At 44.1% G+C, this 23526-nt stretch overlaps 1 protein-coding gene across 3 annotated transcripts; it reads left to right on the plus strand.

The window, feature by feature from the left end:
* The first annotated feature begins 1509 nt into the window (after positions 1-1509).
* On the plus strand, positions 1510-21834 carry zbtb38 (zinc finger and BTB domain containing 38). Of its 3 annotated transcripts, none has more exons than XM_079514658.1 (3): positions 1510-1608; positions 5870-6168; positions 16924-21834. In XM_079514658.1, the coding sequence occupies exon 3, from the start codon at positions 16924-16926 to the stop codon at positions 20572-20574; it is 3651 nt and encodes a 1216-aa protein (XP_079370784.1). In that variant the 5' UTR covers positions 1510-1608; positions 5870-6168; the 3' UTR covers positions 20575-21834. The 3 variants fall into 3 exon arrangements, with proteins under 3 accessions (XP_079370784.1, XP_079370782.1, XP_079370783.1); XM_079514656.1 differs by having other exon boundaries at positions 1563-1693; XM_079514657.1 differs by lacking the exon at positions 1510-1608 and adding an exon at positions 5154-5266.
* The last annotated feature ends 1692 nt before the right edge of the window (positions 21835-23526 follow it).

Here is a 23526-nt window from a genome sequence, read left to right on the forward strand (position 1 = left end):
GTCTGGCCATGCCAGGAGGATATAGTTTGAACACATTACTGTATATTTGGCCCCCTGGGCGCGTTCCTGGGGGTCTGGATGTTCCGGGGACCCCTGGGGACCACCACACGGTAACTCTGTCATTTCTCGACCGTTTCGGACGCGGGGCGGCTCGCAGGAACCGGGCCGGCACCCTGGGCGCGTTTCTGTGGGTCTAGAAGTTCCGGGGACCCCCACACGGAGTTGCACCACTCAGTTCACACGGGTGTGATTTTTATTTGAATATGGCGACCTCCATAAGATACACATGGCCCAGATCCGGAGGATAGCCAAATTCCAAAACCCCAAATCTCGTCCACTCACTCACTCACTCACTCACTCCAGCATGGCGGTGTTACAGTGAAATTGGTGACCTGCTGAAATATGTGACAATCGTGTAGACATCAAATAAAGTCAGTGTCTGAACGTAAATCATTGCAGTTTGCTTATTAGCAGAGATCAACCTAGCGGTATTTAGGCCACGTATTTAAAAACCTCATGTGAACTCCACAAGATAGTCACATATTTTGGCAGGTCACCAATTTCCCCGTAACATGGCCATGCTGGAGTGACCAAGTGCAGGGGCCAACAGTGATATTTTGACAAATGGTTACCACCTTAAGGCCATAGCCATCATCACAAATGTGAGGATTTGGGCACATTTGGGCAAGTGGCTATGGCGGAATTTAGGCCAAGGAGTGTTTTTCATGCAAAACGAATGCTTGGAATGGATTCAGAATCATGAAAAGCCCCTAGTTTGACATGTCACATGCTACTTAAAGACATTTAGAAAATGTTGCCATGTATATAGATGTTAATGGTATGGTCACATATAACTGGCGATAACTGGCATTAAGCTACTGAATGGAAGATGTATCAATACCAAAATAATAAACTAGAGACATGTAGGAATAGAGGGTATGCACGTGACATCATCGTACCTGGAAGTTATGTGGGAACGCCCACTACTTTCTGGCCAGATTCATCCAAACAGAAAAGTCCTGTCTGATTGCATTAAACAATGTTAAACTCACCAACATTGCAGCTGTACGAAAAGCTTGAATTATCCTCTTTCTATCTGCAAAGTTTTTGTTTCATAAAAATCCACCATAGAAACGTTATGAGCTACTTTCTGTCAAGAAATGCCCTGCATTTGATTATTTTTCGTGTGTGTCAGAGTTTGGAAGTGCTTGTTTTCAATAACACAACATTTTGCTGCCTCCTGCATTATGTGACATATAGGGTGCGTTCGGAAATGCGCACCGGGAGTGCACTCGTTGCGCTCAGTGCGCTATTTCCGAGCGCGCCCTTAGGAACAGGTGGTACGCAGGACGGTTGAGTGATTTCCAACGAGCGCTTCCAAACTCCAACACTCCATGCTGCTCAATGTTTTGCCACTCAGTCTAGATGAGGGGGGTGTGTCCTCATGCATGTGCATACTACTGTCACCTTAGGTGGTACCAAAATCTGGCTCGGCTCCTGGACTATATGATGAGCAGCCCCAAGTGCAGCGAGGGAGACACCTGCAATTAATTAGCTCTGATTGAGGATCACTCGCCCTGTAAAACTGCAGTCCACACAGACAGACAGGTTGGTCAAACGAAACCAATTAGGCCAACATTGCTTTGTCTCTTCTCGTGAATATCTGATAAATGTGGAAGAAGAACATAATTATGTGAGTACAGCTATCATCTCAGTCATGGGTAAATCCTAAAGCTCTTTGAACATTTTGAGTTTAAGTTAAGATTGTTGCTGGTACCGTAAAGTTAAAGGCCATGTTCCTTGTTTTGTAGGGCACACACACGCACGCACACACTATACACACTGCAGTTGTAGCCTCATATTTGGTTTGCTGTTTTGGCACTTTTCCCATTATTGTGTGCGTGTGTGTGTGCGTGCGTGCGTGCGTGCGCGCGTGAGAGCCCTGGAGCCCCCTGGACTAGAGTAATTTTTTAGGCCTTAAGACCGAGGGCGTTTGTTTTTGCCAAAAGATTCTGCCGGTATCGGCAAATCACCCTAATGAAATGATCCAAATATACTTTAACTAATCACAAATCTCACTTGAATTAGATTACAATACTTTACAATTGAACCATTATATGTTTTTTTTCGTGCGTGTGTGTGTGTGTGTGTGTGTGTGTGCGTGTGTGTGTGGACTGTAAGACTTTTGTACTGACACATCGTAGTCTGACAGTGAAATTATTATAGCGGATTTAAGTGACATTTTTCTTTAAAATTAAAAAAAAAACTCTATTCAGGTAGTAATCATTGCTACAGAGTGATGTTTCAGTAACAGGTGTGTTCCTAGCCCCTTTCGGGGCCGAAAGGGGCTAGGAACACACCTAGCCCCTTTCGGGGCCGAAAGGGGCTAGGTGTGTTCCTAGCTGCGCGTCCCTACGTTCCTACCTCTGATCTGCTCTGTCTCAGCTAGCCACTCTCGGTGCGGGAGGCGGTAGAATGGGAAGTCAATAAAGAAGTCAAGGAAGTGAGGAAGAGAGAATTTCAGAGCAGCCAAAACGGTCAAAACCTAACGGCATCTGCTCCAAATGAAAATTCTTCCTCGTTTCCGTTGTCTCCTATAGCAGTTTTATGCATCTTTGAAATATCTCACCGAGACTCAAGCGGGCTGCAGCACGGCCGCAACGGAGGGTATGTACAGCTGCGTTCTATTGTGTGCTTACGAACTTAGAAGGGACCCTACGTAAAGCGATCGTCCAAATTTCAGAAAAGCTTTACGGAGGGTCCCGAGAGGGGCTAGGTGTGTCCCCATCTCTCCAAGTCTTTGGTAAACAGAAAATACATTTTCAGGTCATGATTTTTATCCTGGATATTCTCTAGTCTGCTTATTTTGTTTTTTCTTTAATAATAATAATAATAATAATAATAATATTAATAGTAATCATTTTGGGGTGTTTTTGTCACTGTTCATCACTTCCAAACTATATACAGCAGGAGTGCCCAAAAGGTAGATCGCGATCTCCAGTAATAATAATTTAAACATAAAAATACTATTTTTGGCATCTGCCACTGGAAATCAGGTGATTTGATTGATTGATTGATAGATATCAAAAAGGGCGTGTCAGCTCAAACACACAATGCAATACTTTGTTTTCAAGAGTGTTGGGCTCGACCTAGCCGCAATTTGCAACTCTAGATTTTTTTATAATGGGATGAATCTAGAGTTGCAATACCCTCCATTGACTCCTCTTAAACAACGTTAAACTCGCCAACATTGCAGCTGTAGTCCAAGCTTGAATTATCCTCTTTCAATCTGCCGAGCTTGTTTTTCATAAAAAATCCACCGTAGACATATGAGCTACTTTCTGTCAAGATATCCTCTGCAGGTGATTCTTTTTCTAAGTGTTGCAGTTTGGAAGCACTCGTTTTTGTTAACGGGTCGCGCTGCTGCCTCCTGCATTATGTGCAAATTCGAAACAGGTGGTACGACGAGTGACATACGACGAGTGCTTCCAAACTCCAGCAAGAATCACCTGCACAGAATTTCTTGACAGAAAGTAGCTCATAACATGTCTACGGTGGATTTTTAAGAAAAACAAGCTCGGCAGATTGAAAGAGGATAATTCAAGCTTGGACCACAGCTGCAATGTTGGTGAGTTTAACGTCGTTTAAGACAAGCAGATCGCAAACCAAATTGGATGAGTGGGGAGTCAATGGAGGGTATTGCAACTCTAGATTCATCCCATTATAAAAAAATCTAGAGTTGCAAATTGCGGCTAGGCTCGACCACCAGTCACATTATAAAGTTGCATACAAAGAAAATCTACCAATTCCATTTCCCCCGGCGCTCCATTTCCCATTCCAAGTGTGTTTGTCTTATATGTAACTCCAACACCGCTATTCTTGGTGGGTAGATCTTGTTGAGCTGGTAATATTAAAGTAGCTCTCGTCAAAATAGTGTGCTCACCCCTGATATAGGCCTACAGTATAGCCTACCCGAGGCTGATTCTGAAAATGTTTTCTGAGAAACTTAACAGAAAGAAATTCTCAGCTCTGTAGTTTAGACCTTTGGGCTTTTACCTTAGACCTTTAGACCTTTGGGCTTTTACTAGTTCATAGCGCGCCACCGAGTGGCACGCTATGAACTTGTAGGTCTGCTATTTTTGAAAAATCGTAAAAATGCGGCACAAATCTTTGAATAGGTATATATTCTTTCAGAGCGAACGTTTTTTTTAATTTCGACGTCAGGCCTAAATGGGTTAAAAGAGATTTGTGGAATTTATATCGATTTGTTTTTATTTCCTTTGGTTATTTTTAACGTGTTCTTTAAAAAAAATCAAATAAATAAATAAATGCATAAACAAAATATAGAAAATGAAAGTAATCCGGCATGAACCGTATAAGAGTGTATAGGTTACAACAGCTCTAAATAAAACCATAATGGGATTTCCCATATGTTGATCAATGATTTAACCCATTTTGGGCGGGAACCCCTTTTGGTGTTTTAAACATTATGTTATAATTTAGCTATTGAAAAATAGCAGATCTACAAGCTCATAGCGCGCCACCGAGTGGCGCGCTATGAGCTTGTAGGTCTGCTATTTTTGAAAAATCGTGAAAATATTTATTTCAGAAAACTGGAGGATTTAGAAGAATTTTATTAAATTTTGAGGTCAGGCCTAAACGATTTAACCACGGGCCTGATATTACCCATATAGGTTGCAATAATGCATTAATCAATGTGCCTCAAGCCATGCTAATACACCATGGGATGGGAGCTGACCGTGATGTGATGGTATAGCTTTGTGCCTTCCGAGTCGGAAGACACAAATCTACCATCATAACACGGTCAAAGGTCATTTAATGTTGATACACTTCCTGTTTCATGAGCTGCTGTTGCACCCTCTGCCGCTTGGAAGAAGACTCGTGCTCGAGTCTATCTGCTGCTCGCCATGTAGCTCAGCTGGTGTGGTGCTGTTGTCTGGCTGATGAGAAATACTGTAGAATCTGGGTCATACACTGTAGATCTGGAAAGCTATGTCACAATGCAGCCAGCAGAGGGAGCAACGAGGCAGTGGAAAAAGCAGTTAGATCATGCCATGACAGTAGGAGGAGGCTCCAGCAAATAAAACCTTGGGGTATCGTGTGCAAAACAAGTGGCGTAATTCTCGTCACCAACCACCATCTCCAGGCCTAAAGGCAAGGCTTCAACATACTTTAGAAACATGCAAGCAGCAAGGCCCTAGCTTCCTCGCCTGAAAGAACACAATGAATGGGAGAAATATGAAAGGTATGAGCTGTTTTTCTCTGATTCTAACTAGGTGCAGCTTTAAAAGATCTGAGACTGAGACTATTACATATGAGTGATAATAAATGTAAACAACGCAAGCCTATAACACGTCTATAATAGAAGGCATAAGGACTACAAAACATACAGCCACTACTGTACTTTCCTCTGACATTAACAACAGTGCAGTATCGGTACACTTTAAAAAGTGAATCCTGTCAAATCCAAAATATAGCTTTTCTGTCTAAAATGAAAAGATGGCTGTTGAGAACAGATCTCCCATGTTCTGTGCACTGACTGACTGACTGGCACTGAGGCCTATTATTAGCCCGAGAGAGCTGCTGTTGAACATTGAACACCGCCTTCTCAGCTGAGCCTTGTTTGGGAGGGAAAGAATATTCATTACGTAACAATAAACGGTCTGTCTATCCCGGAACCACTTCCTGAATGCCACTTGTGATAGCCAGGGCCTCGAACGTGAGGCTATAGAAGCCTCATCTGTTTGTTTGTTTGTTTTTTTGGAGCGAAGCCTATACCTCCTTTCCTGTTTGCATATCATTCTGCCTCGCCTCCACGCATTCATCATCACACACCCTCTCGTTTCAGCTCCTCTTTGTGGGTCAGTGATGCAACAGGAGTGACGCAGTAGCAGCAGCAGCAGCGGCCTCCAGACAGGCACCCAAAACAGCCGGAAGGAGAGGTATAGCAGCCCAGATCCACATGAAGACAGGGACGACAAGAAGGTGGCAGACCAAAGGGAGCACAGGAGCTGGGTAGTCATTCTCCTAAACTTCCCATCCTGTACGACCGGCCGCCGGCCAGAGAGAGAGAGAGACTGGCTCACTACTTCCACTGCAGAGGAGTGAGCTAGGGCTACTGTGACCATCCACGAAGAATCACTTTTGGTAGGCTGCTATAAGTGAAAAAGAAAGAGTTCTCTCTTTGGGAATGATTTGTATGCTGTGAGAGAGTGTGAATGTTTTGAGCGTGAGGAACGAGGCCTAACTTTAGCCTTGTGCTGCTGCTATGAGCTTTGCCTTCCCCGCTTGCTTGATGTCCCCACAGGCTCCATCTGGGCCTATACCGAGAAGTGAAGGCATAGTGCTTTGCTTTGTCCTGTGGGTCTGGGAAACATCCCAGGTTATGTCACAAGTGATGATTTCGCCAGATTTGACTAGATCCACTTTTCCCATGGAGAAAAATACATCTATTGACAGTAGTATTGTTTTCGCTTAACTCACAGCTAGAATGTAACTATTATACATGGATGGTTTACTGATAGCTTTATTTTAACCTCATTAATAACCAAAGAGGAATCTTCTTGTTATAATATTATTTGGGTTTATTCCATGAGAAGAGATCTTTTGCGTTGTTCTTCTGGACGTGTTAAACTGATGCAGAGTTATATACGTGGGTTATACGTCTGTGTAAGTCTGGCGTCATCACGTCAGCCATCATGACTTGTGGTCTTTCCCGTGGCAACCAGGGTTGTTGGCATTTTAAGCAGAGGAGGCTTCTCCCAAGGTTACCCTGCTATCTAATATTGTTGACATACCAGGAGGAGTCCAACAGATGAAAACAAGACTAAGGCCTTACTCACACCTTTACAACAGATTGTTGTATAGCTAGCTGATGCATGAGACTTGTTTACTGATGCAAGCTCGCAATTAATTTCCAATGGGAGTCACATGGTTTGACACAACGTTTGTGTTGTATGAGGGGGAGGGGGGGCAGTCGAAACACAGCCGAAAGCCGTACAACAAAAATGTTGTACTGTCAAACCATGTGACTTCCATTGGAAATGCATTGGGGCAAGATGTAAACAAACCCTTTGTTTACATCTAGCATCCAACAATGTTGTATGCTAGATGCGAAGGTGTGAGTGAGGCCTAACACTGTCTGGGAGGTGCTATAGTCTCTCGAGACTAGACTGTTGACTGATGTCAAATTCAAAAAGTCTAAATTCAAAAAGAAAAGAGTGTGCTGTTTTCCCTTTCTTTTTTGACGATGAGTTCTCGGTGCAAAGTTGCAAACACAAACCATATACACATACAAACACTAACCATATACACATACAAACACTAACCATATACACATACAAACACTAACCATATACACATACAAACACTAACCATATACACATACAAACACTAACCATATACACATACAAACACTAACCATATACACATACAAACACTAACCATATACACATACAAACACAAACCATATACACATACAAACACTAACCATATACACATACAAACACTAACCATATACACATACAAACACTAACCATATACACATACAAACACAAACCATATACACATACAAACACTAACCATATACACATACAAACACTAACCATATACACATACAAACACTAACCATATACACATACAAACACAAACCATATACACATACAAACACTAACCATATACACATACAAACACTAACCATATACACATACAAACACTAACCATATACACATACAAACACTAACCATATACATATACACATACAAACACTAACCATATACACATACAAACACTAACCATATACACATACAGATGAAAAAACATGGATAGTCAGTCCAAGATGACATGTGGGATGGCATAACTATAATTATCCATAACTAATCAATATATTGATTAGATCACCGATCTATCAGTTACGTTGCAGTTTCCAAAACTACACAAGGGGATTATTAGTATGTACGGTATAGGCATAGCTGTTACAACATGAATAAAGGAATACAGCTGAGCCATAGGGTGGAGAAGATGTGTTGTGACAGAACCCGAAAGCAGACGTCATAATTCCTGCATAATCACAGCTCAGATGGCAGGAATCAGAAATTGTGTTGATTTATCAGAAATTCATATTCCATACTAAAAGTGGGTGCATAGGACTTCGGTTTCAGCAAGCGAATGCGATATTTGGACTTCTTTTGAAGTATGCTGGCGGCTTAACCCCTTTTGGTGTTAGCATTATGTTATGCTTTAGCTATTGAAAAATAGCAGACCTACAAGCTCATAGCGCGCCACCGAGTGGCGCACTACGAGCTTGTAGGTCTGCTAAAAAAAAATCGAAAAAAATCGAAGAACGACTGACATAGAAACATAGCTTTTTCAGAAAACTGTCAGGATGTAGAAGACATTTTTAGAATCTGATCTCAGGTCAAAACGGCTTAATGATTGCATAGCGAAATGCAGCACGTCATGCCTATAGACAGAAAAAAGTGTAAAAGGTAGGGATGTCCCGATCCGCTCCTGATCCGATTCCGATCACGTCAACCCCAGTAAAAGGTTATAGGGACCCTTTTCAATGGCATGGTTTCACAGTGGTGGTGGCCCTGATGTTGTTGTTGCTGCCAGATAACATGGCAACATTCAGAAACCTATGGATGTGTGCAGGCTGGCTTGCTGCCAAGCCAGTGCACTATAGTAGCTGCTCTCACCAGGGCAAATGCAGTGCCCATGAGAGCAATCATGTAAACAAGGCAGAGCAGGGCCCTGCAGACATGACCAGAAATAACAGTATAGACCAAGCTTGTGGACCAAGATTCTACCAGCTCAGTGGCCTTGTGGTTAGAGTGTCCGCCCTGAGACTGGGAGGTCGGGGTTCAATCCCCGGCCGGGTCATACCAAAGACTCTAAAAAATGGGACCCAGTGCCTCCCTGCTTGACACTCAGCATCAAGGGTTGGATTGGGGGTAAGTCCCTGCGACATACTAGCGTCATGTCCAGGGGGTGTACTTGTACATCAAGCTGCCTCACGCTACAGAAACAGGAGATAGGCTCCTGCCCTATGGGCCTCATGGCTCGGCAAGGCTACTTACTATGTCCCGATCCGATTCCGATCACGTGATCGGATCGGAACAACCCCAGTAAAAGGTTATAGGGACCCTTTTCAAAGGCATGGTGTTTCACTGTGGTGGTGGCGGCCCTGATGTTGTTGTTGCTGCCAGTTAACAACATTCAGAAACCTATGGAGGTGTGCAGGCTGGCTTGCTGCCAAGCCAGTGCACTAGGTATAGCTGCTCTCACCAGGGCAAATGCAGTGCCCAAGAGAGCAATCATGTAAACAAGGCAGAGCATAGGGCCCTGCAGACATGACCAGAAATAACAGTAGACTAAGGGCCGATTCATACTCTTATTTTAGAGCCGAATAAAAGTCGGTTCGGCTCTGTAGAGCCTACAATGTGACGTCATTTGAGGTTCGGGGGGGCGGGTACCGTCCTAAAGTCGGCTCTTCGGTGCTACTGAAAATTTCTGACGAGCCAAAATCATTTCGGCACTACAGCGCCGAAACAGCGGTAAAATAGGAGTATGAATCGGCCCCAAGCTTGTGGTAATGGTGTAAAACTGTAAATAATTGGTCACAGACATTACCATGTTTGACAAGTCGAAAGAAAGTGGGGTTGATATATCAATCTGACCATAACGGTTTGACAAATCGTCATCGAAGCGTACCTTGCGGAGCGCAAACGGACCGATGCGGTTTGGTTTCCTCAGAGGAAATCCAGCACCCGCTGTTGTGTGAAATCAAGCGTGAATGTGTACAGTATGTACATTTTGTTGGCAGGTGCAACAGAGCAAATTTCAAAGCCAGCACATCGGCTGGATGACGGGGCCAAACAAAAACAAGAAGAAAAAAAAAGAAAAACGTCATTCCATAATAAAGTCAGCTAAAGAAGCCATTGGCTCCCCTTGCAGGCTTGGGTTACAGTAAAAAACATAGTGATCATTTAACTCTCAGAGTGTACAAATGGAACCAAAATGGTTCCATTTGTACACTCTGAGTTATGTTAACACTCTGGCGTATACAGTGTGATGATGCTAACAGACAGTGCCATGTCTGGTTCAGCCTCTTAACCCCCCCTCCCCCCCTCCCCCCGGCCCCTAATCACCCCGTCTGCGTCTGCAGTGCTGCTGACGCATCTGCAGCGTTCGCATCAATCAGCACCCTCTATATATTATAGGTAAACCCCACAGTCTGCGTGGCTCCAGCCACGACGCTGCCAGTAGTAATCTCGCTTCCATTTAACCCGTTTTGACCTGGGAACGATTCTGTAAATGTCTTCTAAATCCTGACTGTTTTCTTGAAAAAGCTATGTTTTTCTATGTCAGTCATTCTCAAACACTTTCATGTCACTTTTCACGATTCTTCAAAAATAGCAGACCTACAAGCTCGTAGCGCGCCACTCGGTGGCGCGCTATGAGCTTGAAGATCTGCTATTTTTCAATAGCTAAAGCATAACATAATGCTAACACCAAAAGGGGTTCCCGCCCAACATGGGTTAATCATTCATATTGAAATAAGGATAGGGAGGGAATGTCTTATATGTTCTTTATTTATTTTTTGTTCATTTCCTCTTTTGATTGGTATAAGACACAAAACAACGGCGGTGATAATAAATAGTTTTTCTTTGTCACCGTGTAAACACAAGCGAAAGGTGTCACAGCAATATCACTGTATACAGCAGCGAAGACAAAAGAGACTATATGCAGGTGTGCAAAGCCCAAGGCAGAGTATAGGGTGACACACCGCAGCCGCACGTTATAGAACGTATACGTTATGTCTCGGTCAGAGTGGAGATGTGGATGTGGGTTGTTATGGTGCTGAGGACGGTAGATTTAACCCATTTTGGGCGGGAACCCCTTTTGGTGTTAGCATCATGTTATGCTTTAGCTATTGAAAAATAGCAGATCTACAAGCTCATAGCGCGCCACCGAGTGGCGCGCTACGAGCTTGTAGGTCTGCTATTTTTGAAAAATCGAACGACTGACATAGAAACATAGCTTTTTCAGAAAACTGTCAGGATGTAGAAGACATTTTTAGAATCTGATCGCAGGTCAAAATAGGTTAAAAAACGGCGGATAGTTGTGCGCCACCAGTAGCCATGATGATGCGGCTGTAACATTCTCCCTCCCTGCTCAGCGTGCTGTGCTGCTGTGATGCTGTGATGTAGCACCCAGCCTGCAGCGGCTAGTCTCCGCTCGCTCCTTTCTGCAGCTAGCTCTCTGCCCATGCTTAACCCATTTTGGGCGGGAACCCATGTTGGTGTTATAAGCATTATGTTATACTTTAGCTATTGAAAAATAGCAGATCTACAAGCTCATAGCGCGCCACCGAGTGGCGCGCTACGAGCTTGTAGGTCTGCTATTTTTGAAAAGTCGTGAAAATGTGGCGCAAATCTTTGAATATATATTTCAGAGCAAACATTTTTAACTAAAATATTGGCTTCTGGGGGGTCCCTGGAACTACATATTTTGAGATGGGGGTTCCGTGGCCCAATAGAGATAATTCTGGGGGTCCTTGACATGAAAAAGGTTGAGGACCACTGACATAGAAACATGGGTTTTTCAGAAAAAGTTTAGGATTTAGAAGCCTTTTTTTTAATCGACCTCAGTCCAGAATGGCTTAATAAAAGTTGCCGTTTCCTGCTTGGCCAGCTTCAGAGTGCTCCAGTATAGCCACGGGTAGCACAGAGACGAATAAGCCTTTATAGTCCAGGTCCGCTATATATATATATATAATAATATGCCATAATAACAGCAGAGCTTTCTTGTAGCTGTAGTGTATGTATAGTGGGTCTGTCTGAGACTGGGAATAAGAGGGCAGGACAGAAGTAGCCCATGCAGGACCCTGTGCTTCTGTTGCACCGGTTTAGAACAGCGAAGGACGTTGGGAGCCGAAGTCGTCCTGCACTAAGAGAAGGAGAGGAAGAGAGAGGATACCTAAAAGCTCTGCTCTCTTCATGGCAGCATCTCTGTTCAGCGAACCAGCTTATAGAACTAAATCAAATTTCGCCCTGCTCTGATGAAATTTGATGTCCAGTAAAAAATTTAAATGTATATGTAAAGCCGTAAAAAGAGGGACACGGCGTGACATTGTTTCCTGTTTGCCCTCTGCATCCTTTTCTCAGATTTACTAAAAGGTATGTTTTGCATGTCCCCCCCCCCCCCCCCCCCCAATTTGCAACCTCTTTTGTGCGGAAATATGCTTTTGCAGTGGTGTGTCGAGTATGGCTTTTGCTTTGACATTTTCGCTCTTTGTATGGTACTAGCTTTGCTTGGTTCGTGGTTGACGGTGAGGGGATTTTTATGGTGCAGGTTGTAAAGAATTCATTTTATATCGTGCTTTGAAGGTGAAGTATAAGCCCTGGGTGTGTCAAAAACGTATCCGTTATCGAAAATGTAAAAACGTGCACTAAAAAAAAAAAATCCGCTTAACCACATCAGTGCGGGGAAAGAAACCGAAAACGGTCCAACTAAGACGCGTGAAAATTAAATTGCTTCAAAAAAATAGCACAAAATCAGACAAATCTACACCACGGCTGCCGCTTATTAATTAGTACTCCTTGTTAATGGATGAGAAAGTCCATCGGTTGCATTTCTGCTGCGGAAAAAGACGAAAGATTCAGACTCGACGACGCAAACACATTATTCAGTGCACGGTATACACGCAAGTGAAGACAAAAGGACACCTCCATTGCTACGTAAAATGCTCTGCGTTGCATATTCTCATCAAGCGCAGAATGGATACTACAGTATATCTGTGTGTGCGTGTGTGTGTGTGTGTGTGTGTGTGCGTGTGTGTGTGTGTGTGCGTGTGTGTGTGTGTGTGTGAGGGAGGGAGAAAGGACTGAATTCCCGGATGGCTAATGCAGTCTCCATCCGGATGAATCCCAATAAGTGCTGCGCCACAGCACGTTGCCATGACAACGGAGCGGAGGCCTGTCTGGGAGGCGAGAGGCTGACTGTGTTTTCAGCCATACCAGAGCGCTATGCTATGGCAGCCATATTGTAATTATGGCACCTTCGCGTAACAATTTTTTTAAAATATATATATATATATATATATTAAAAAAAGCTTACGGCACTGATTAAATTGCACACGCTATGTTTTAATTAAAAAATATATTCTTGTAAATTATATTACCTTTTTATGTAGCCTTATATTAAAATGGTATTATGCTTTAGAGGTGTACACGTTGCGTGAGTAATATCACAAAGTACAAAATAAGCTTTAAGATTATATATAATTGTCAGATAATTTAATATAGCTTAAGGTTGCTTAAGTTTTTTTTTTTAAAGTGTGTTCTCATTTTTCAATGACCCAAGCTGACGGTATACAAAGCTTGGCGAGTTTATTTATCCCATTTTGGGCAGGAACCCCTTTTGTTGTTAGCATTATGTTATGCTTTAGCTATTGAAAAATAGCAGATCTACAAGCTCGTAGCGCGCCACCGAGTGGCGCGCTACGAGCTTGTAGGTCTGCTATTTTTGAAAAATCGAAGAACTATCAGGATGTAGAAGACATTTTTAGAATCTGATCTCAGGTCAAAATGGGTTTAAATGAACCCTGTTTTGCATAACGGGGGTTCCCTCCAGGGTATAGCTAGTTAACCAAAGGGACATCTGAAGTAAATATCATGATCTCATGCTTATTTAGAGCAGGGACAAATAACAGCCCTTTAAAACGCGCAACCATTTCACCATCCCTGAAATCGCCCCCATATTGAACGGAAGGAGAAAATGGCCGTGTGGTTCTGAACATTGTGCTCTTTGTAAAAAAAAAAGAAGGGAAAAAGAGAAAAAAAAAGACCTTTAACCAAAAGGGCTCACTTTTAGTATTTTTAAGCGCCAACATTATAGCATTGATGGATTATTTAATTAATGACATGGGCAAACGGTATGACTAATATCCATAACATGATGAAATTAAATCTAATGAAACTGATTAAAATTAAAGAAGTGTGAAATAATTTGAAATAATGCTTTATGTATCTTGATCTGTACTTGTTCTCTACACGTACCTAAATCTCTGTTTCGTCATCGTCATAACCTTTATTTAACCCTAACCCTAACCCTAACCCGAGTACAATAAGAGGGTCAGGCCCTCATTTTCAATGTAGCCGAGATACAGAACACAAAATCAACAGTCTATATAATATACAGCAATATTAAATGTATGAAATGGAAGACAGAAAATACTCAAAAGCTAAAAGAACTATAACGGACCGAAAATTAATGACAACAGTTACAATGTTGAACAAAAGTGCTGTTCCAGGGTATCCCCAGATAAATTATCTATAGTTAGAAACCAAATGGATCCTGTGACTGTAACTCTGAGAGGAACCAAATGGACCCTTAGGGGCCGATTCATACTCCTATTTTACCGCTGTTTCGGCTCTGTAGTGCCGAAATGATTTCGGCTCGTCAGAAATTTTCAGTAGCACCGAAGAGCCGACTTTAGGACGCTACCCCCCCCGAAGCCCGAACCTCAAATGACGTCACATTGTAGGCACTACAGAGCCGAACCGACTTTTATTCGGCTCTAAAATAGGAGTATGAATCGGCCCTTACGGGTTCATTTGGTTCCATTTGTACACTCTGAGTTATGGTGGTCCAATAACGGTCCAATGCGGGGGTTCTCAAAGTGAGGACAAACAATTGACACATATTCTTTGAAGATCTTTGACATTTTTCAGATGGGGTTCCACGGCCCAAATACACATTAATTTAGGGGTCCGCGACCTGAAAAGGTTTGAGAACCACTTATCTAGGCTTATATAACCCATTTTGTGCGGGAATTCACCCCTTTTGGTGTTTCAAGCATTCTGTTATACCTTAGCTATTGAAAAATAGCAGATCTACAAGCTCATAGCGCGCCACCGAGTGGCGCGCTATGAACTTGTAGGTCTGCTATTTTTGAAAAATCGTAAAAATGCGGCACAAATCTTTGAATAGATATATATTCTTTTCAGAGCAAACGTTTTTTTTTTATTTCGACGTCAGACCTAAATGGGATAAAATAGGTCAGTAAGTTCACCACATCCGACTCGGCTTATATACTTGTCCAGGCAGACACAACCAGCCTCCTCTTTGATGTTAGATGACTCAAGGGATGACTCATAACAACCCATCCTTTCTCACACGCATCACCTCGGAGTGATGCGTCCCTTTTTTCAATTTCAAAGGTTATTTCCAGGTTGCAATTTCCTGTTGGGAACTAGAAATCAGAAAACATTTCACTATGGATTTGTTTTGTATTTCACCAGTGCACGCGCGCACACACACACACACACACCTTTGACCATGACCAATACTACAATTGTGTTGTACTTTTTTTATGGAGGGACAGACAGTAGGCTGACAGGAAACGGGAAGAGAGATGGGGGGGAAGACATGCAGTAAGGGCCGTCGGGATCGGGAGTCGAACCCGCGGCACACTGCTAGACTGGATTACCAGCCAAGGTGCCTGGACCGCTGAGCCATGGCCCAGGCCAATTGTGTTGTACTTTTGGCCAGTTGTTGCATTGTAGCACTTTTGTACACTACTGCAGTCAGTGGTTCCCAAAGTGGGGTCCGGGGACCCCCAGGGGTCCTTGAGGGAGTTCCAGGGGGTCCCCACTAGCTAAATGATAGTTTGTAACCAAATGGACCCTTATGGGTCTGTAACTCAGAGAGTGTATATACAAATGCAACCACATGCACCCGCTCAGAGTTAAATGAACATTGAATTTACAATATTAATTATTGGGGCCTCAGAGATAGAAATGCCATCAAATGGGGGTCCATAGACTAATGCATGTTTCAAGGGGGTCCTTGAAATTAAACGGGTTTGAGAGTCAAAAGAGTAAAAAGAGAGTAAAAATCCTCTTATGGGGGTCCCTGCATGGCATATATATAAAATATATATATATATATATATATATATATATATATATATGAAAAATAGCAGATCTACAAGCTCATAGCACGGCACTGAGTGCCGCGCTACGAGCTTGTAGGCCCTGGAACAACATATTTTGAGATGGGGGTCCGCGACTGAATACAGATAATTCTGGGGGTCCTTGACATGAAAGAAACGTTGAGCACCACTGACATAGAAACATATGTTTTTTCTGAAAACTGTCAGGATTTACTAGAAGACATTTGTAGAATCTATAGTCAGGTCTAAATGGGTTTTAAACCTGGTGAGTTTCCATCTGCCAGTGCCAGCACATACTGCCATCTAGTGTTAAAAGGTTAAAGCAGCCAATGTTCCTCTCCACTATAAAGCTGGTACACACCTGCTGTTTTTACAGTACATGATGTTGTCTTTAGCCAACAAACCACTCGTTTTCTGAAGCTTCTGACATCACCAATCAAATGGATTTACATTTTTAAAGGATCCCTGGCTAAATACAAACAAATATTTCCCTCTATAATTAAAATCTGAAATTTAAAACACCTTACATTTATTTTAGAAATGGGTCATCTTTCACTCCATGTGTGGTCCGGCCCTATGGAATATATGGAATGCACGTGCTACTAAAAAGTATTTAAAATATTCCTTTGATGCTCGTATTAACCTTAGGAAGTATTGCGTTGTTTTTATTAGCATATTCATTCCATACTTTGCTTTCCATAGGGATCGACCACACATGACATATTACATCATCAACCTGCCATGGAAGCAGTTCCTATGGAGTGAAAAATTATAAAATAAATAAAATATTTAAGGTGTTTTTCATTTTTTATTTTAGTTATAGATGGCAATTATATCCATTATAATTAAGGCATATTTGTCTTATTAGCCAGGATCCTTTTAAAGTCTTTATATTTCATTCAAATTGAAAACTTTTTTTCCATCTGTTTGTTTCCCAACATTAGATGACTGTGGTGTCTTCCGGCACTCAGGACCTGATGGACAGCACTCATGCCCACATTGTGCTCAGCCGGCTCAACGAGCAACGCTCACAGGGGCTCTTCTGCGACGTCACGATCGTGGTGGAGGACGTCAAGTTCCGTGCCCATCGGAACATCTTGGTGGCCTGCAGTGGCTACTTCAAGAACGCTTTGACTGCCCCGGCAGCCGAGGCCTGGAGTTCCTCTGGCCAGGTGCTGGAGCTGATGGACCTGAGGTCTGACGTGTTTGCCAGCATCCTCAACTTCATCTACTCCTCCAAGGTGACTTCGGTCGGTACGGAGGACACGGGAGGCCTCGTGGCAGCCGGGAAAAGACTAGGCATTCCTTTTTTAGAGGGACTCGCGGAACAGGAGAGGTGGGGCGGCTCGGGCATTTCAAAAGCTGTGCCAGGAGGAGGGAATGCTAAAACCACAGACTCCAGCAAGGTATTGATACTAAAGAAAACAAAGAATGAGGCGCCGACGTCTGAGGAGATTGAAATCACTGCAGGAGGCCCGCGGATCACCAACGCTTTTTCCATGACTGAAGTGGGTCCCGGGAACAACCCCTTCACCCCGCTGACTCTAACCAACGGAGATAGGCAGTTACCAAATGCGGGACAGGCCCCTGGCGGTTGCCCTGCTCCCTCCGTAGGCCTTATTGGAAATAATGAGCCCACACATACCCTCATAGAGCACTCGTATGCAGTAAGTCAGCCTGTTGAGCAAAAAGATGGCTGTTCGGGAGGCAACAACAAGGTCTCTAAGCTCCCACAGATACAGTCCAGGCCACTGTCCCACAGCCGCAATATAGGCCCCCTTAAAAAACGCCACAGGTTGTTCCCCAAGACACAAACTGTACCACACGCGGATGTAGCGACTTCCAATAGCCCCAAATCAGCTGATCCTGTCACGACGACGCCTACTCCAGTCATGACACCACCTTCGCTTTATTCCGAGGCAGAACAAAGTAGAGACGCATCATCGCCACCTACGGCCCACGACGAGGAGGACGCTCACACAGAGCTGGACCCGCCTCACCTTTCCCCTCACAGAGCAGACACGGCCATATCGATCTACGGATGTGAATACTGTCCGGAGATATTCACCAACAAAGCTCACTTCACCGTTCACACGGAAGTGCACAAAAAACGTTTCGTCAGTCATCTTTTCTGCAAGTTCTGCCACCGGAAGTTCATGCACCTCAAACGCCTGCGTAACCACGAACAGGTCTGCCCCAAAGCCTCGAGGGACCCGCCCGAGCAAGACCCCACGGACCAAGAGACCAGCGCGGCGGATCGACGTTCGGACAACGTACAGAGCACGGAGAGCCAGGCGTCGCAGCTCGCGGCTCCCGCTGAGCTCTCCGCCTCTTTAAGCTCAGACCCCGGAGTCCAAACGGACCAAACGTTTCTCCCGCAGAGCGTGGAGAAGGCGGTGAAGCCGGGCGGTGGACAGAGGGTTTACCATTGCAGCGTGTGTAGGAGGGTGTACGTCACCATATCCAGTCTGAAACGCCACGAGAACGTGCATTCCTGGCAGAGGGCCTACCCCTGTCATTACTGCAACAAGGTGTTTGCTCTGGCGGAATACCGAACCAAACATGAAATCTGGCACACGGGCGAACGCCGTTACCAGTGCATTTTCTGCCTAGAGACCTTCATGACCTACTATATTTTGAAAAACCACCAGAAGACCTTTCACGGTATCGATCCCAGACTGGCCGTGAAAAAGAAGGCAGCCAATGGTGGATTTAAAGCCAGCGTTTATCCCATCAAACTGTACAGGCTTCTGCCCATGAAGTTTCGAAAGAGACGATACAAGACATACAGTCAGACATATTCGGACGGCGCGGAAGACGATCAGGACGGTCAGGCCCTGCTAGACTGTAACCCGCTCATCTCGTCTTTAGAGGATGATAACGGCATTCTCAGCAGTGCTGACGCAGCTGCGTTCCCGATGCCTGTGACATTCATGGCCACGACTAAAACCGTAGCATCGGTGATGCCTCGAATCAGTTTTGACCAGCCCTGTGACCAAGGCGTGGCAAAGGACACAGAGTCCCCCGCACTGGATTACGGGGACAACATTCAAGCGTTAACCGGCTCGGATCACACCGGTCACGACATGGCATCCTTAGCACAATCTTTGAGCACCGTCAACAGGCTAGGTGAGCTATCGGAAGCGGCAAAGAGAGTAGAAGCTATGACCAAGGAGCTGTTACTGTCGGGGCCGGAAGGCCTGACGCCCGACGACAAAATGGTCGGGGCAAAGACTCAGACGTACATCGCCAAGCCTGCGTGCTCGGGTCCGTCCGTGCACAGCAGCGCGCTACCCCTCTGCCAGATAACGGTGAAAATAGGCAACGAAGCCATCATCCGCCGGAGAATCAAGGGTTCTAAACTGTTCCCCAGGAGGAGAGAGAGAAACAGGCACCTACTGGGCCAGGCGGAGAGTCCAGGACAGTGCCATGCGACCAGATGCAGCACGGAAAGCACCAGCGGCCTCCGCCTCCAAACCGAAGTCACTCCGGAAGCGTACGAAGACCCCAACGACCGCGACGCAGGGGACCACCTCTGGCGTCCCTACTATCGATACAAGCCAAAAAAGAAGAGCAAGAAGCACAGGTTTAAGCACGGAAAGGAGAAGCAATACGGTTTTGCCGCATCTCGGACCGCAGCAGCCAGTGATGCCTTCCTGGGCAGAAGATGCAGGGACACAGACGAGGGCATCTCGGCCGGCAACAGGGAGACGAAACACGGTCCGAGGAACAGCAGCCCTCGGGCCAACTACACGTGTGACATCTGTGACAGCTCCTTCATCACAGAGTCTGGCCTGAAAGCACACGTGATCGGCTCTCATCCGTGTTTCTGTCGAACCTGTGGTAAGCAGGGCCCCCCCGGCGAGGCCCCCGCCAGTGGAGACTACGTTTGTGACGGCTGTATGGAGAATGGCTCTTGCTTCGAGGCCACGCCCCGCAGCCCGGGCACAGAGAAGAAGTACCAGTGCTCCTACTGTCCCCAGCGTTTTCTCTACCTCGCCACCAAGAGGAGCCACGAGAAAAAACACCAGGAGACAAGTGGTAAAGGGTATAAATATGACGGCTACTCGCCACGCTCCAAACGCTCAACCGACCCGGACGAAGACGATAATAAACAACATGGTATCAAAACAGAGGAGTGTGATGATTATCAGGACAGTGGCGATGATGTGAAAGGCGGTGATTTAAGAAGAGGACATCTCTCCATAGATAAACAACTGAAGCCTAAGACTGAGGACACAGATGACGACTACATGCCATCGGCTCCTAAGACCTATCAGGAAATTCCATATTCTACTATTAAAAGTCCATCCTCTTCTTGCACTGACGCAATCGTTTCCCTGGCATCACCAAAATTGAAACAAAAAATCGCCAAAAAAAGAATCAACAACATCCAACATCCTACGCATCTCGTGTCAAAAAAGCAGGCCCATGACAGAACCAGCGACCACAAGGGACTGTTGGTCAGACCAATAAACCACGAGAAGCCCTCTCATATGTTTAGTAAAAATGAGTCTGAGACAAAACCAACCCCCATGTCCATGAACAAGCCTGAGAAATGTAAACAGGAACCGTATTATGATGGCCAGCACTGATTATAGTCGAGGGAAAACATAATGAACCTATTGGGTGATTATAAGCTATGACTCAAGTTTATGAAATGAAATGATGTACCCCGGGCCCAAGAGTTAGAAACGTTTAATCCCCATCCAAGTGCATCATATTTGGATCTTAGTTTGTTTAATCAAATGTCTAACACACAAAATCCCAATCTGATCCACTCGGATAAGGCTTCACTGTGTCTTGATTGCTGAGCTCAATAGAATGGCACCCATGGACAACAGACTCTGAAACTGAAGACCTAACGTTAGAGTAGGAAGTGGGTTTTTTTCTCCATCTTTGCAGATTTTGCAGTTTTGTACATTTTATGGCATTCAAAAGAAAACCTATGTTGTCCCTTTTCTTTAATATATTTGTGGGTCTTTTTCTGCCTTTATTTGATAGAGTATAGTAGACTTGACAGGAATTGAGGAGACAGAGATGTTAGTAAGAGGCATCAAAGGTCGTCTGGATCGGGACTCGAACCCGCGACACGCCATCAGGCCGGATCAGCAGCCTAGGTGCCCAGACAGCTACGCCAGCCAGCCGTGTGTCTCATGTCCATTTTTCTATGCATTCAAGGCAGTAACTGGACCATGTCCTGATAAAATGTCTTATTATAATAAAGTATTATTTAAAACTATATTAAGCAGGGAAATCTCATTGTTTTTCAAAAGGAGATTAGCGTTGAATGCATATGTTGAGTGAAGTGAAGGGGTGAGCGGTTTGGGGAGGGTACAGTACTTAGTTTAGACAGTTTTTGGTTTAGACTAGTCATTGGTTAGACCAGTCATTAGTCCTACAACTACAACCTATCTCAAACCTTCACCCTAAACCTAACCCATGTAACCCATGTCTAACCAATGACTATAGTCTAAACTAAGTATGCACCCCGTTTGGGGATACTTTGGGGTGACCTCTCACTCCTTCAAGTTGGGGATAGTTTCTGACTGCCTAGTGTTCAGATGCTCCCGGATGTTTCCATTATAGTCTGTGGGAAAATAACATGAATTCTAAAGTGTTTCCATTATTCCTGACTGACCATTTCAATTAACTAGGCACGGCTAGTTGCACTTTACAGTAAGACTATATGTTTATGTTTTGATTTAATACTTTCAGAATTAATACACAATTCTAATATGAGCACCATTGTTATGATTTCTATACCACACAGGCACCGATGTTGTTACCTTTGTGCAATTTACGATGTATAAAACACTAAAGCTAATAAATTAAATTTCATTATTATGCAGCAATGTTATGGTATGCTTGTTTTTTCATGACCTATACCGGTACGTACTACAAACAGCAGTCCTTGTCAGTTTTGTGAATTAAAAGCCCATCAGTCTGGATTTATCATGAGCTGCAAATTATTTGAAACTCAAAGATACTCATCTGGTTATGGAGCTTATATTTTTGGGGGTAGAAAAAAACAAAAACAAAAAAAACGTAATTCTAATTTTCGGTCACTGTTCTATGTTTCACTAAGAGACCACCTAACATTCCGCACTGCAAATCTGTATTCACGGTTTAGACTTATAATGACGGCTGTGGCTGTGGCTCAGGAGGTAGAGCAGGTCGTCCAATGATCCCTGGGTCGGCGGTTCGAATCCCGGCTCCTCCTGTCCACATGTCGAAGTGTCCTTGGGCAAGACACTGAACCCTCCAATGAGTCGGTCGGTGTAAGCTTGCCACCATTGGTGTGTGAATGTGGGAAGTGAGGACGCTGGCGTCGACTGTTCGCCGCTTCACCTCCCAATGTATGAATGAATGAACCATTGTAAAGCGCTTTGAGCACTTGGAAAAGCGCTATAAAAATGCAATTCATTATTATTGTTATTATGACACAATCTATATATTGTTACTTTCTTGTGTGTTCATGCAAAGTGACTTGCATTCTAAAAAGGGATGCAGGAAATACAATATCTATCCATTTATGTCACACAACAATAATTACATCTAAAACAAGTGATTCCGATATCTTCCGAGTCTTAAAGGGCCACTTCACCCCTTTGCAAAAAAACAACAAAATGATGTTAATGACGTTTAGAAGATTTAGAACACTTTCCTGAGGTTTGTATGTGTGTAAAATGTGGTTTTAGATATTTTAGTATTTCAAAGTTCCTGTGATGTCATAGGCACTGGTCTCATTCCTTCCTGGACTACATGTCTCAGTAAGACAGACCTCCCCCTCTCCACAAGGTGGGGCAGTTCACACAAGCATTATGGTCATTGTAGTAATCCAGCAATCCAGTCAAACCCTAGTCAAACACACATGATTTAATATTTTTTCTCGCCATAGAGTGCACATTTCAAATTGTGCTACATGTTCTCTACTACAAATAGAAATACTATTAAAGGGCCACTTCACCCCTTTTGCAACCAGAGCTTATTTTAATGGTTCTTTAGGACAAAATAAACTCTTTCCTGGGGTTTTTTATGTGTGTAATATGTTTTTTTCTTTTAAATATTTTCATGACGTCATGACATGACCTGCATGTTCATGACCAAAAACCTGTCATGAAAACGTGGTCTCACTTCCTTCCTGGACTACAAGTCACACCTCCACACAGCCCCCTCCCTCTCCACAAGGGGGAGACTCTCTTTTGCGGAGCCTGGGAGTCAATGGGGGCGCTTGTTTTATAGGTTAGGGTTAAGGTTAGGTTTACAGTACGTTTTAACAGCGGGCGACAGCCAGGCGAATTTTCCGGAAGAGCATCATTTATTTGTCTATGGGACCCGGCAACTACCGGCGATAGCAGGTGAACAGCCGATAGTCGAAAAGTGGGCGGAGGTTAGGTTTCTGGGCATCCATTAAACCCAGGCTGCCTCGTTTAGCATCACCACCTAATTAACTTACACCCACCCATACACCCCATCCATCCACCCATCCATCCATCTTCAACCGTTTATCCGGGCAACAGCTCCACCAGAAAGCTCCAGACGTC

This window comes from Electrona antarctica (assembly GCF_951216825.1).
Source record: "Electrona antarctica genome assembly, chromosome: 11".
Classification (NCBI taxonomy): domain Eukaryota; kingdom Metazoa; phylum Chordata; class Actinopteri; order Myctophiformes; family Myctophidae; genus Electrona; species Electrona antarctica.

Bases quoted from the DNA above. Each gene is read 5' to 3' on its own strand.
- zbtb38 (XM_079514658.1), top strand. From the start codon at position 16,924: ATGACTGTGGTGTCTTCCGGCACTCAGGACCTGATGGACAGCACTCAT.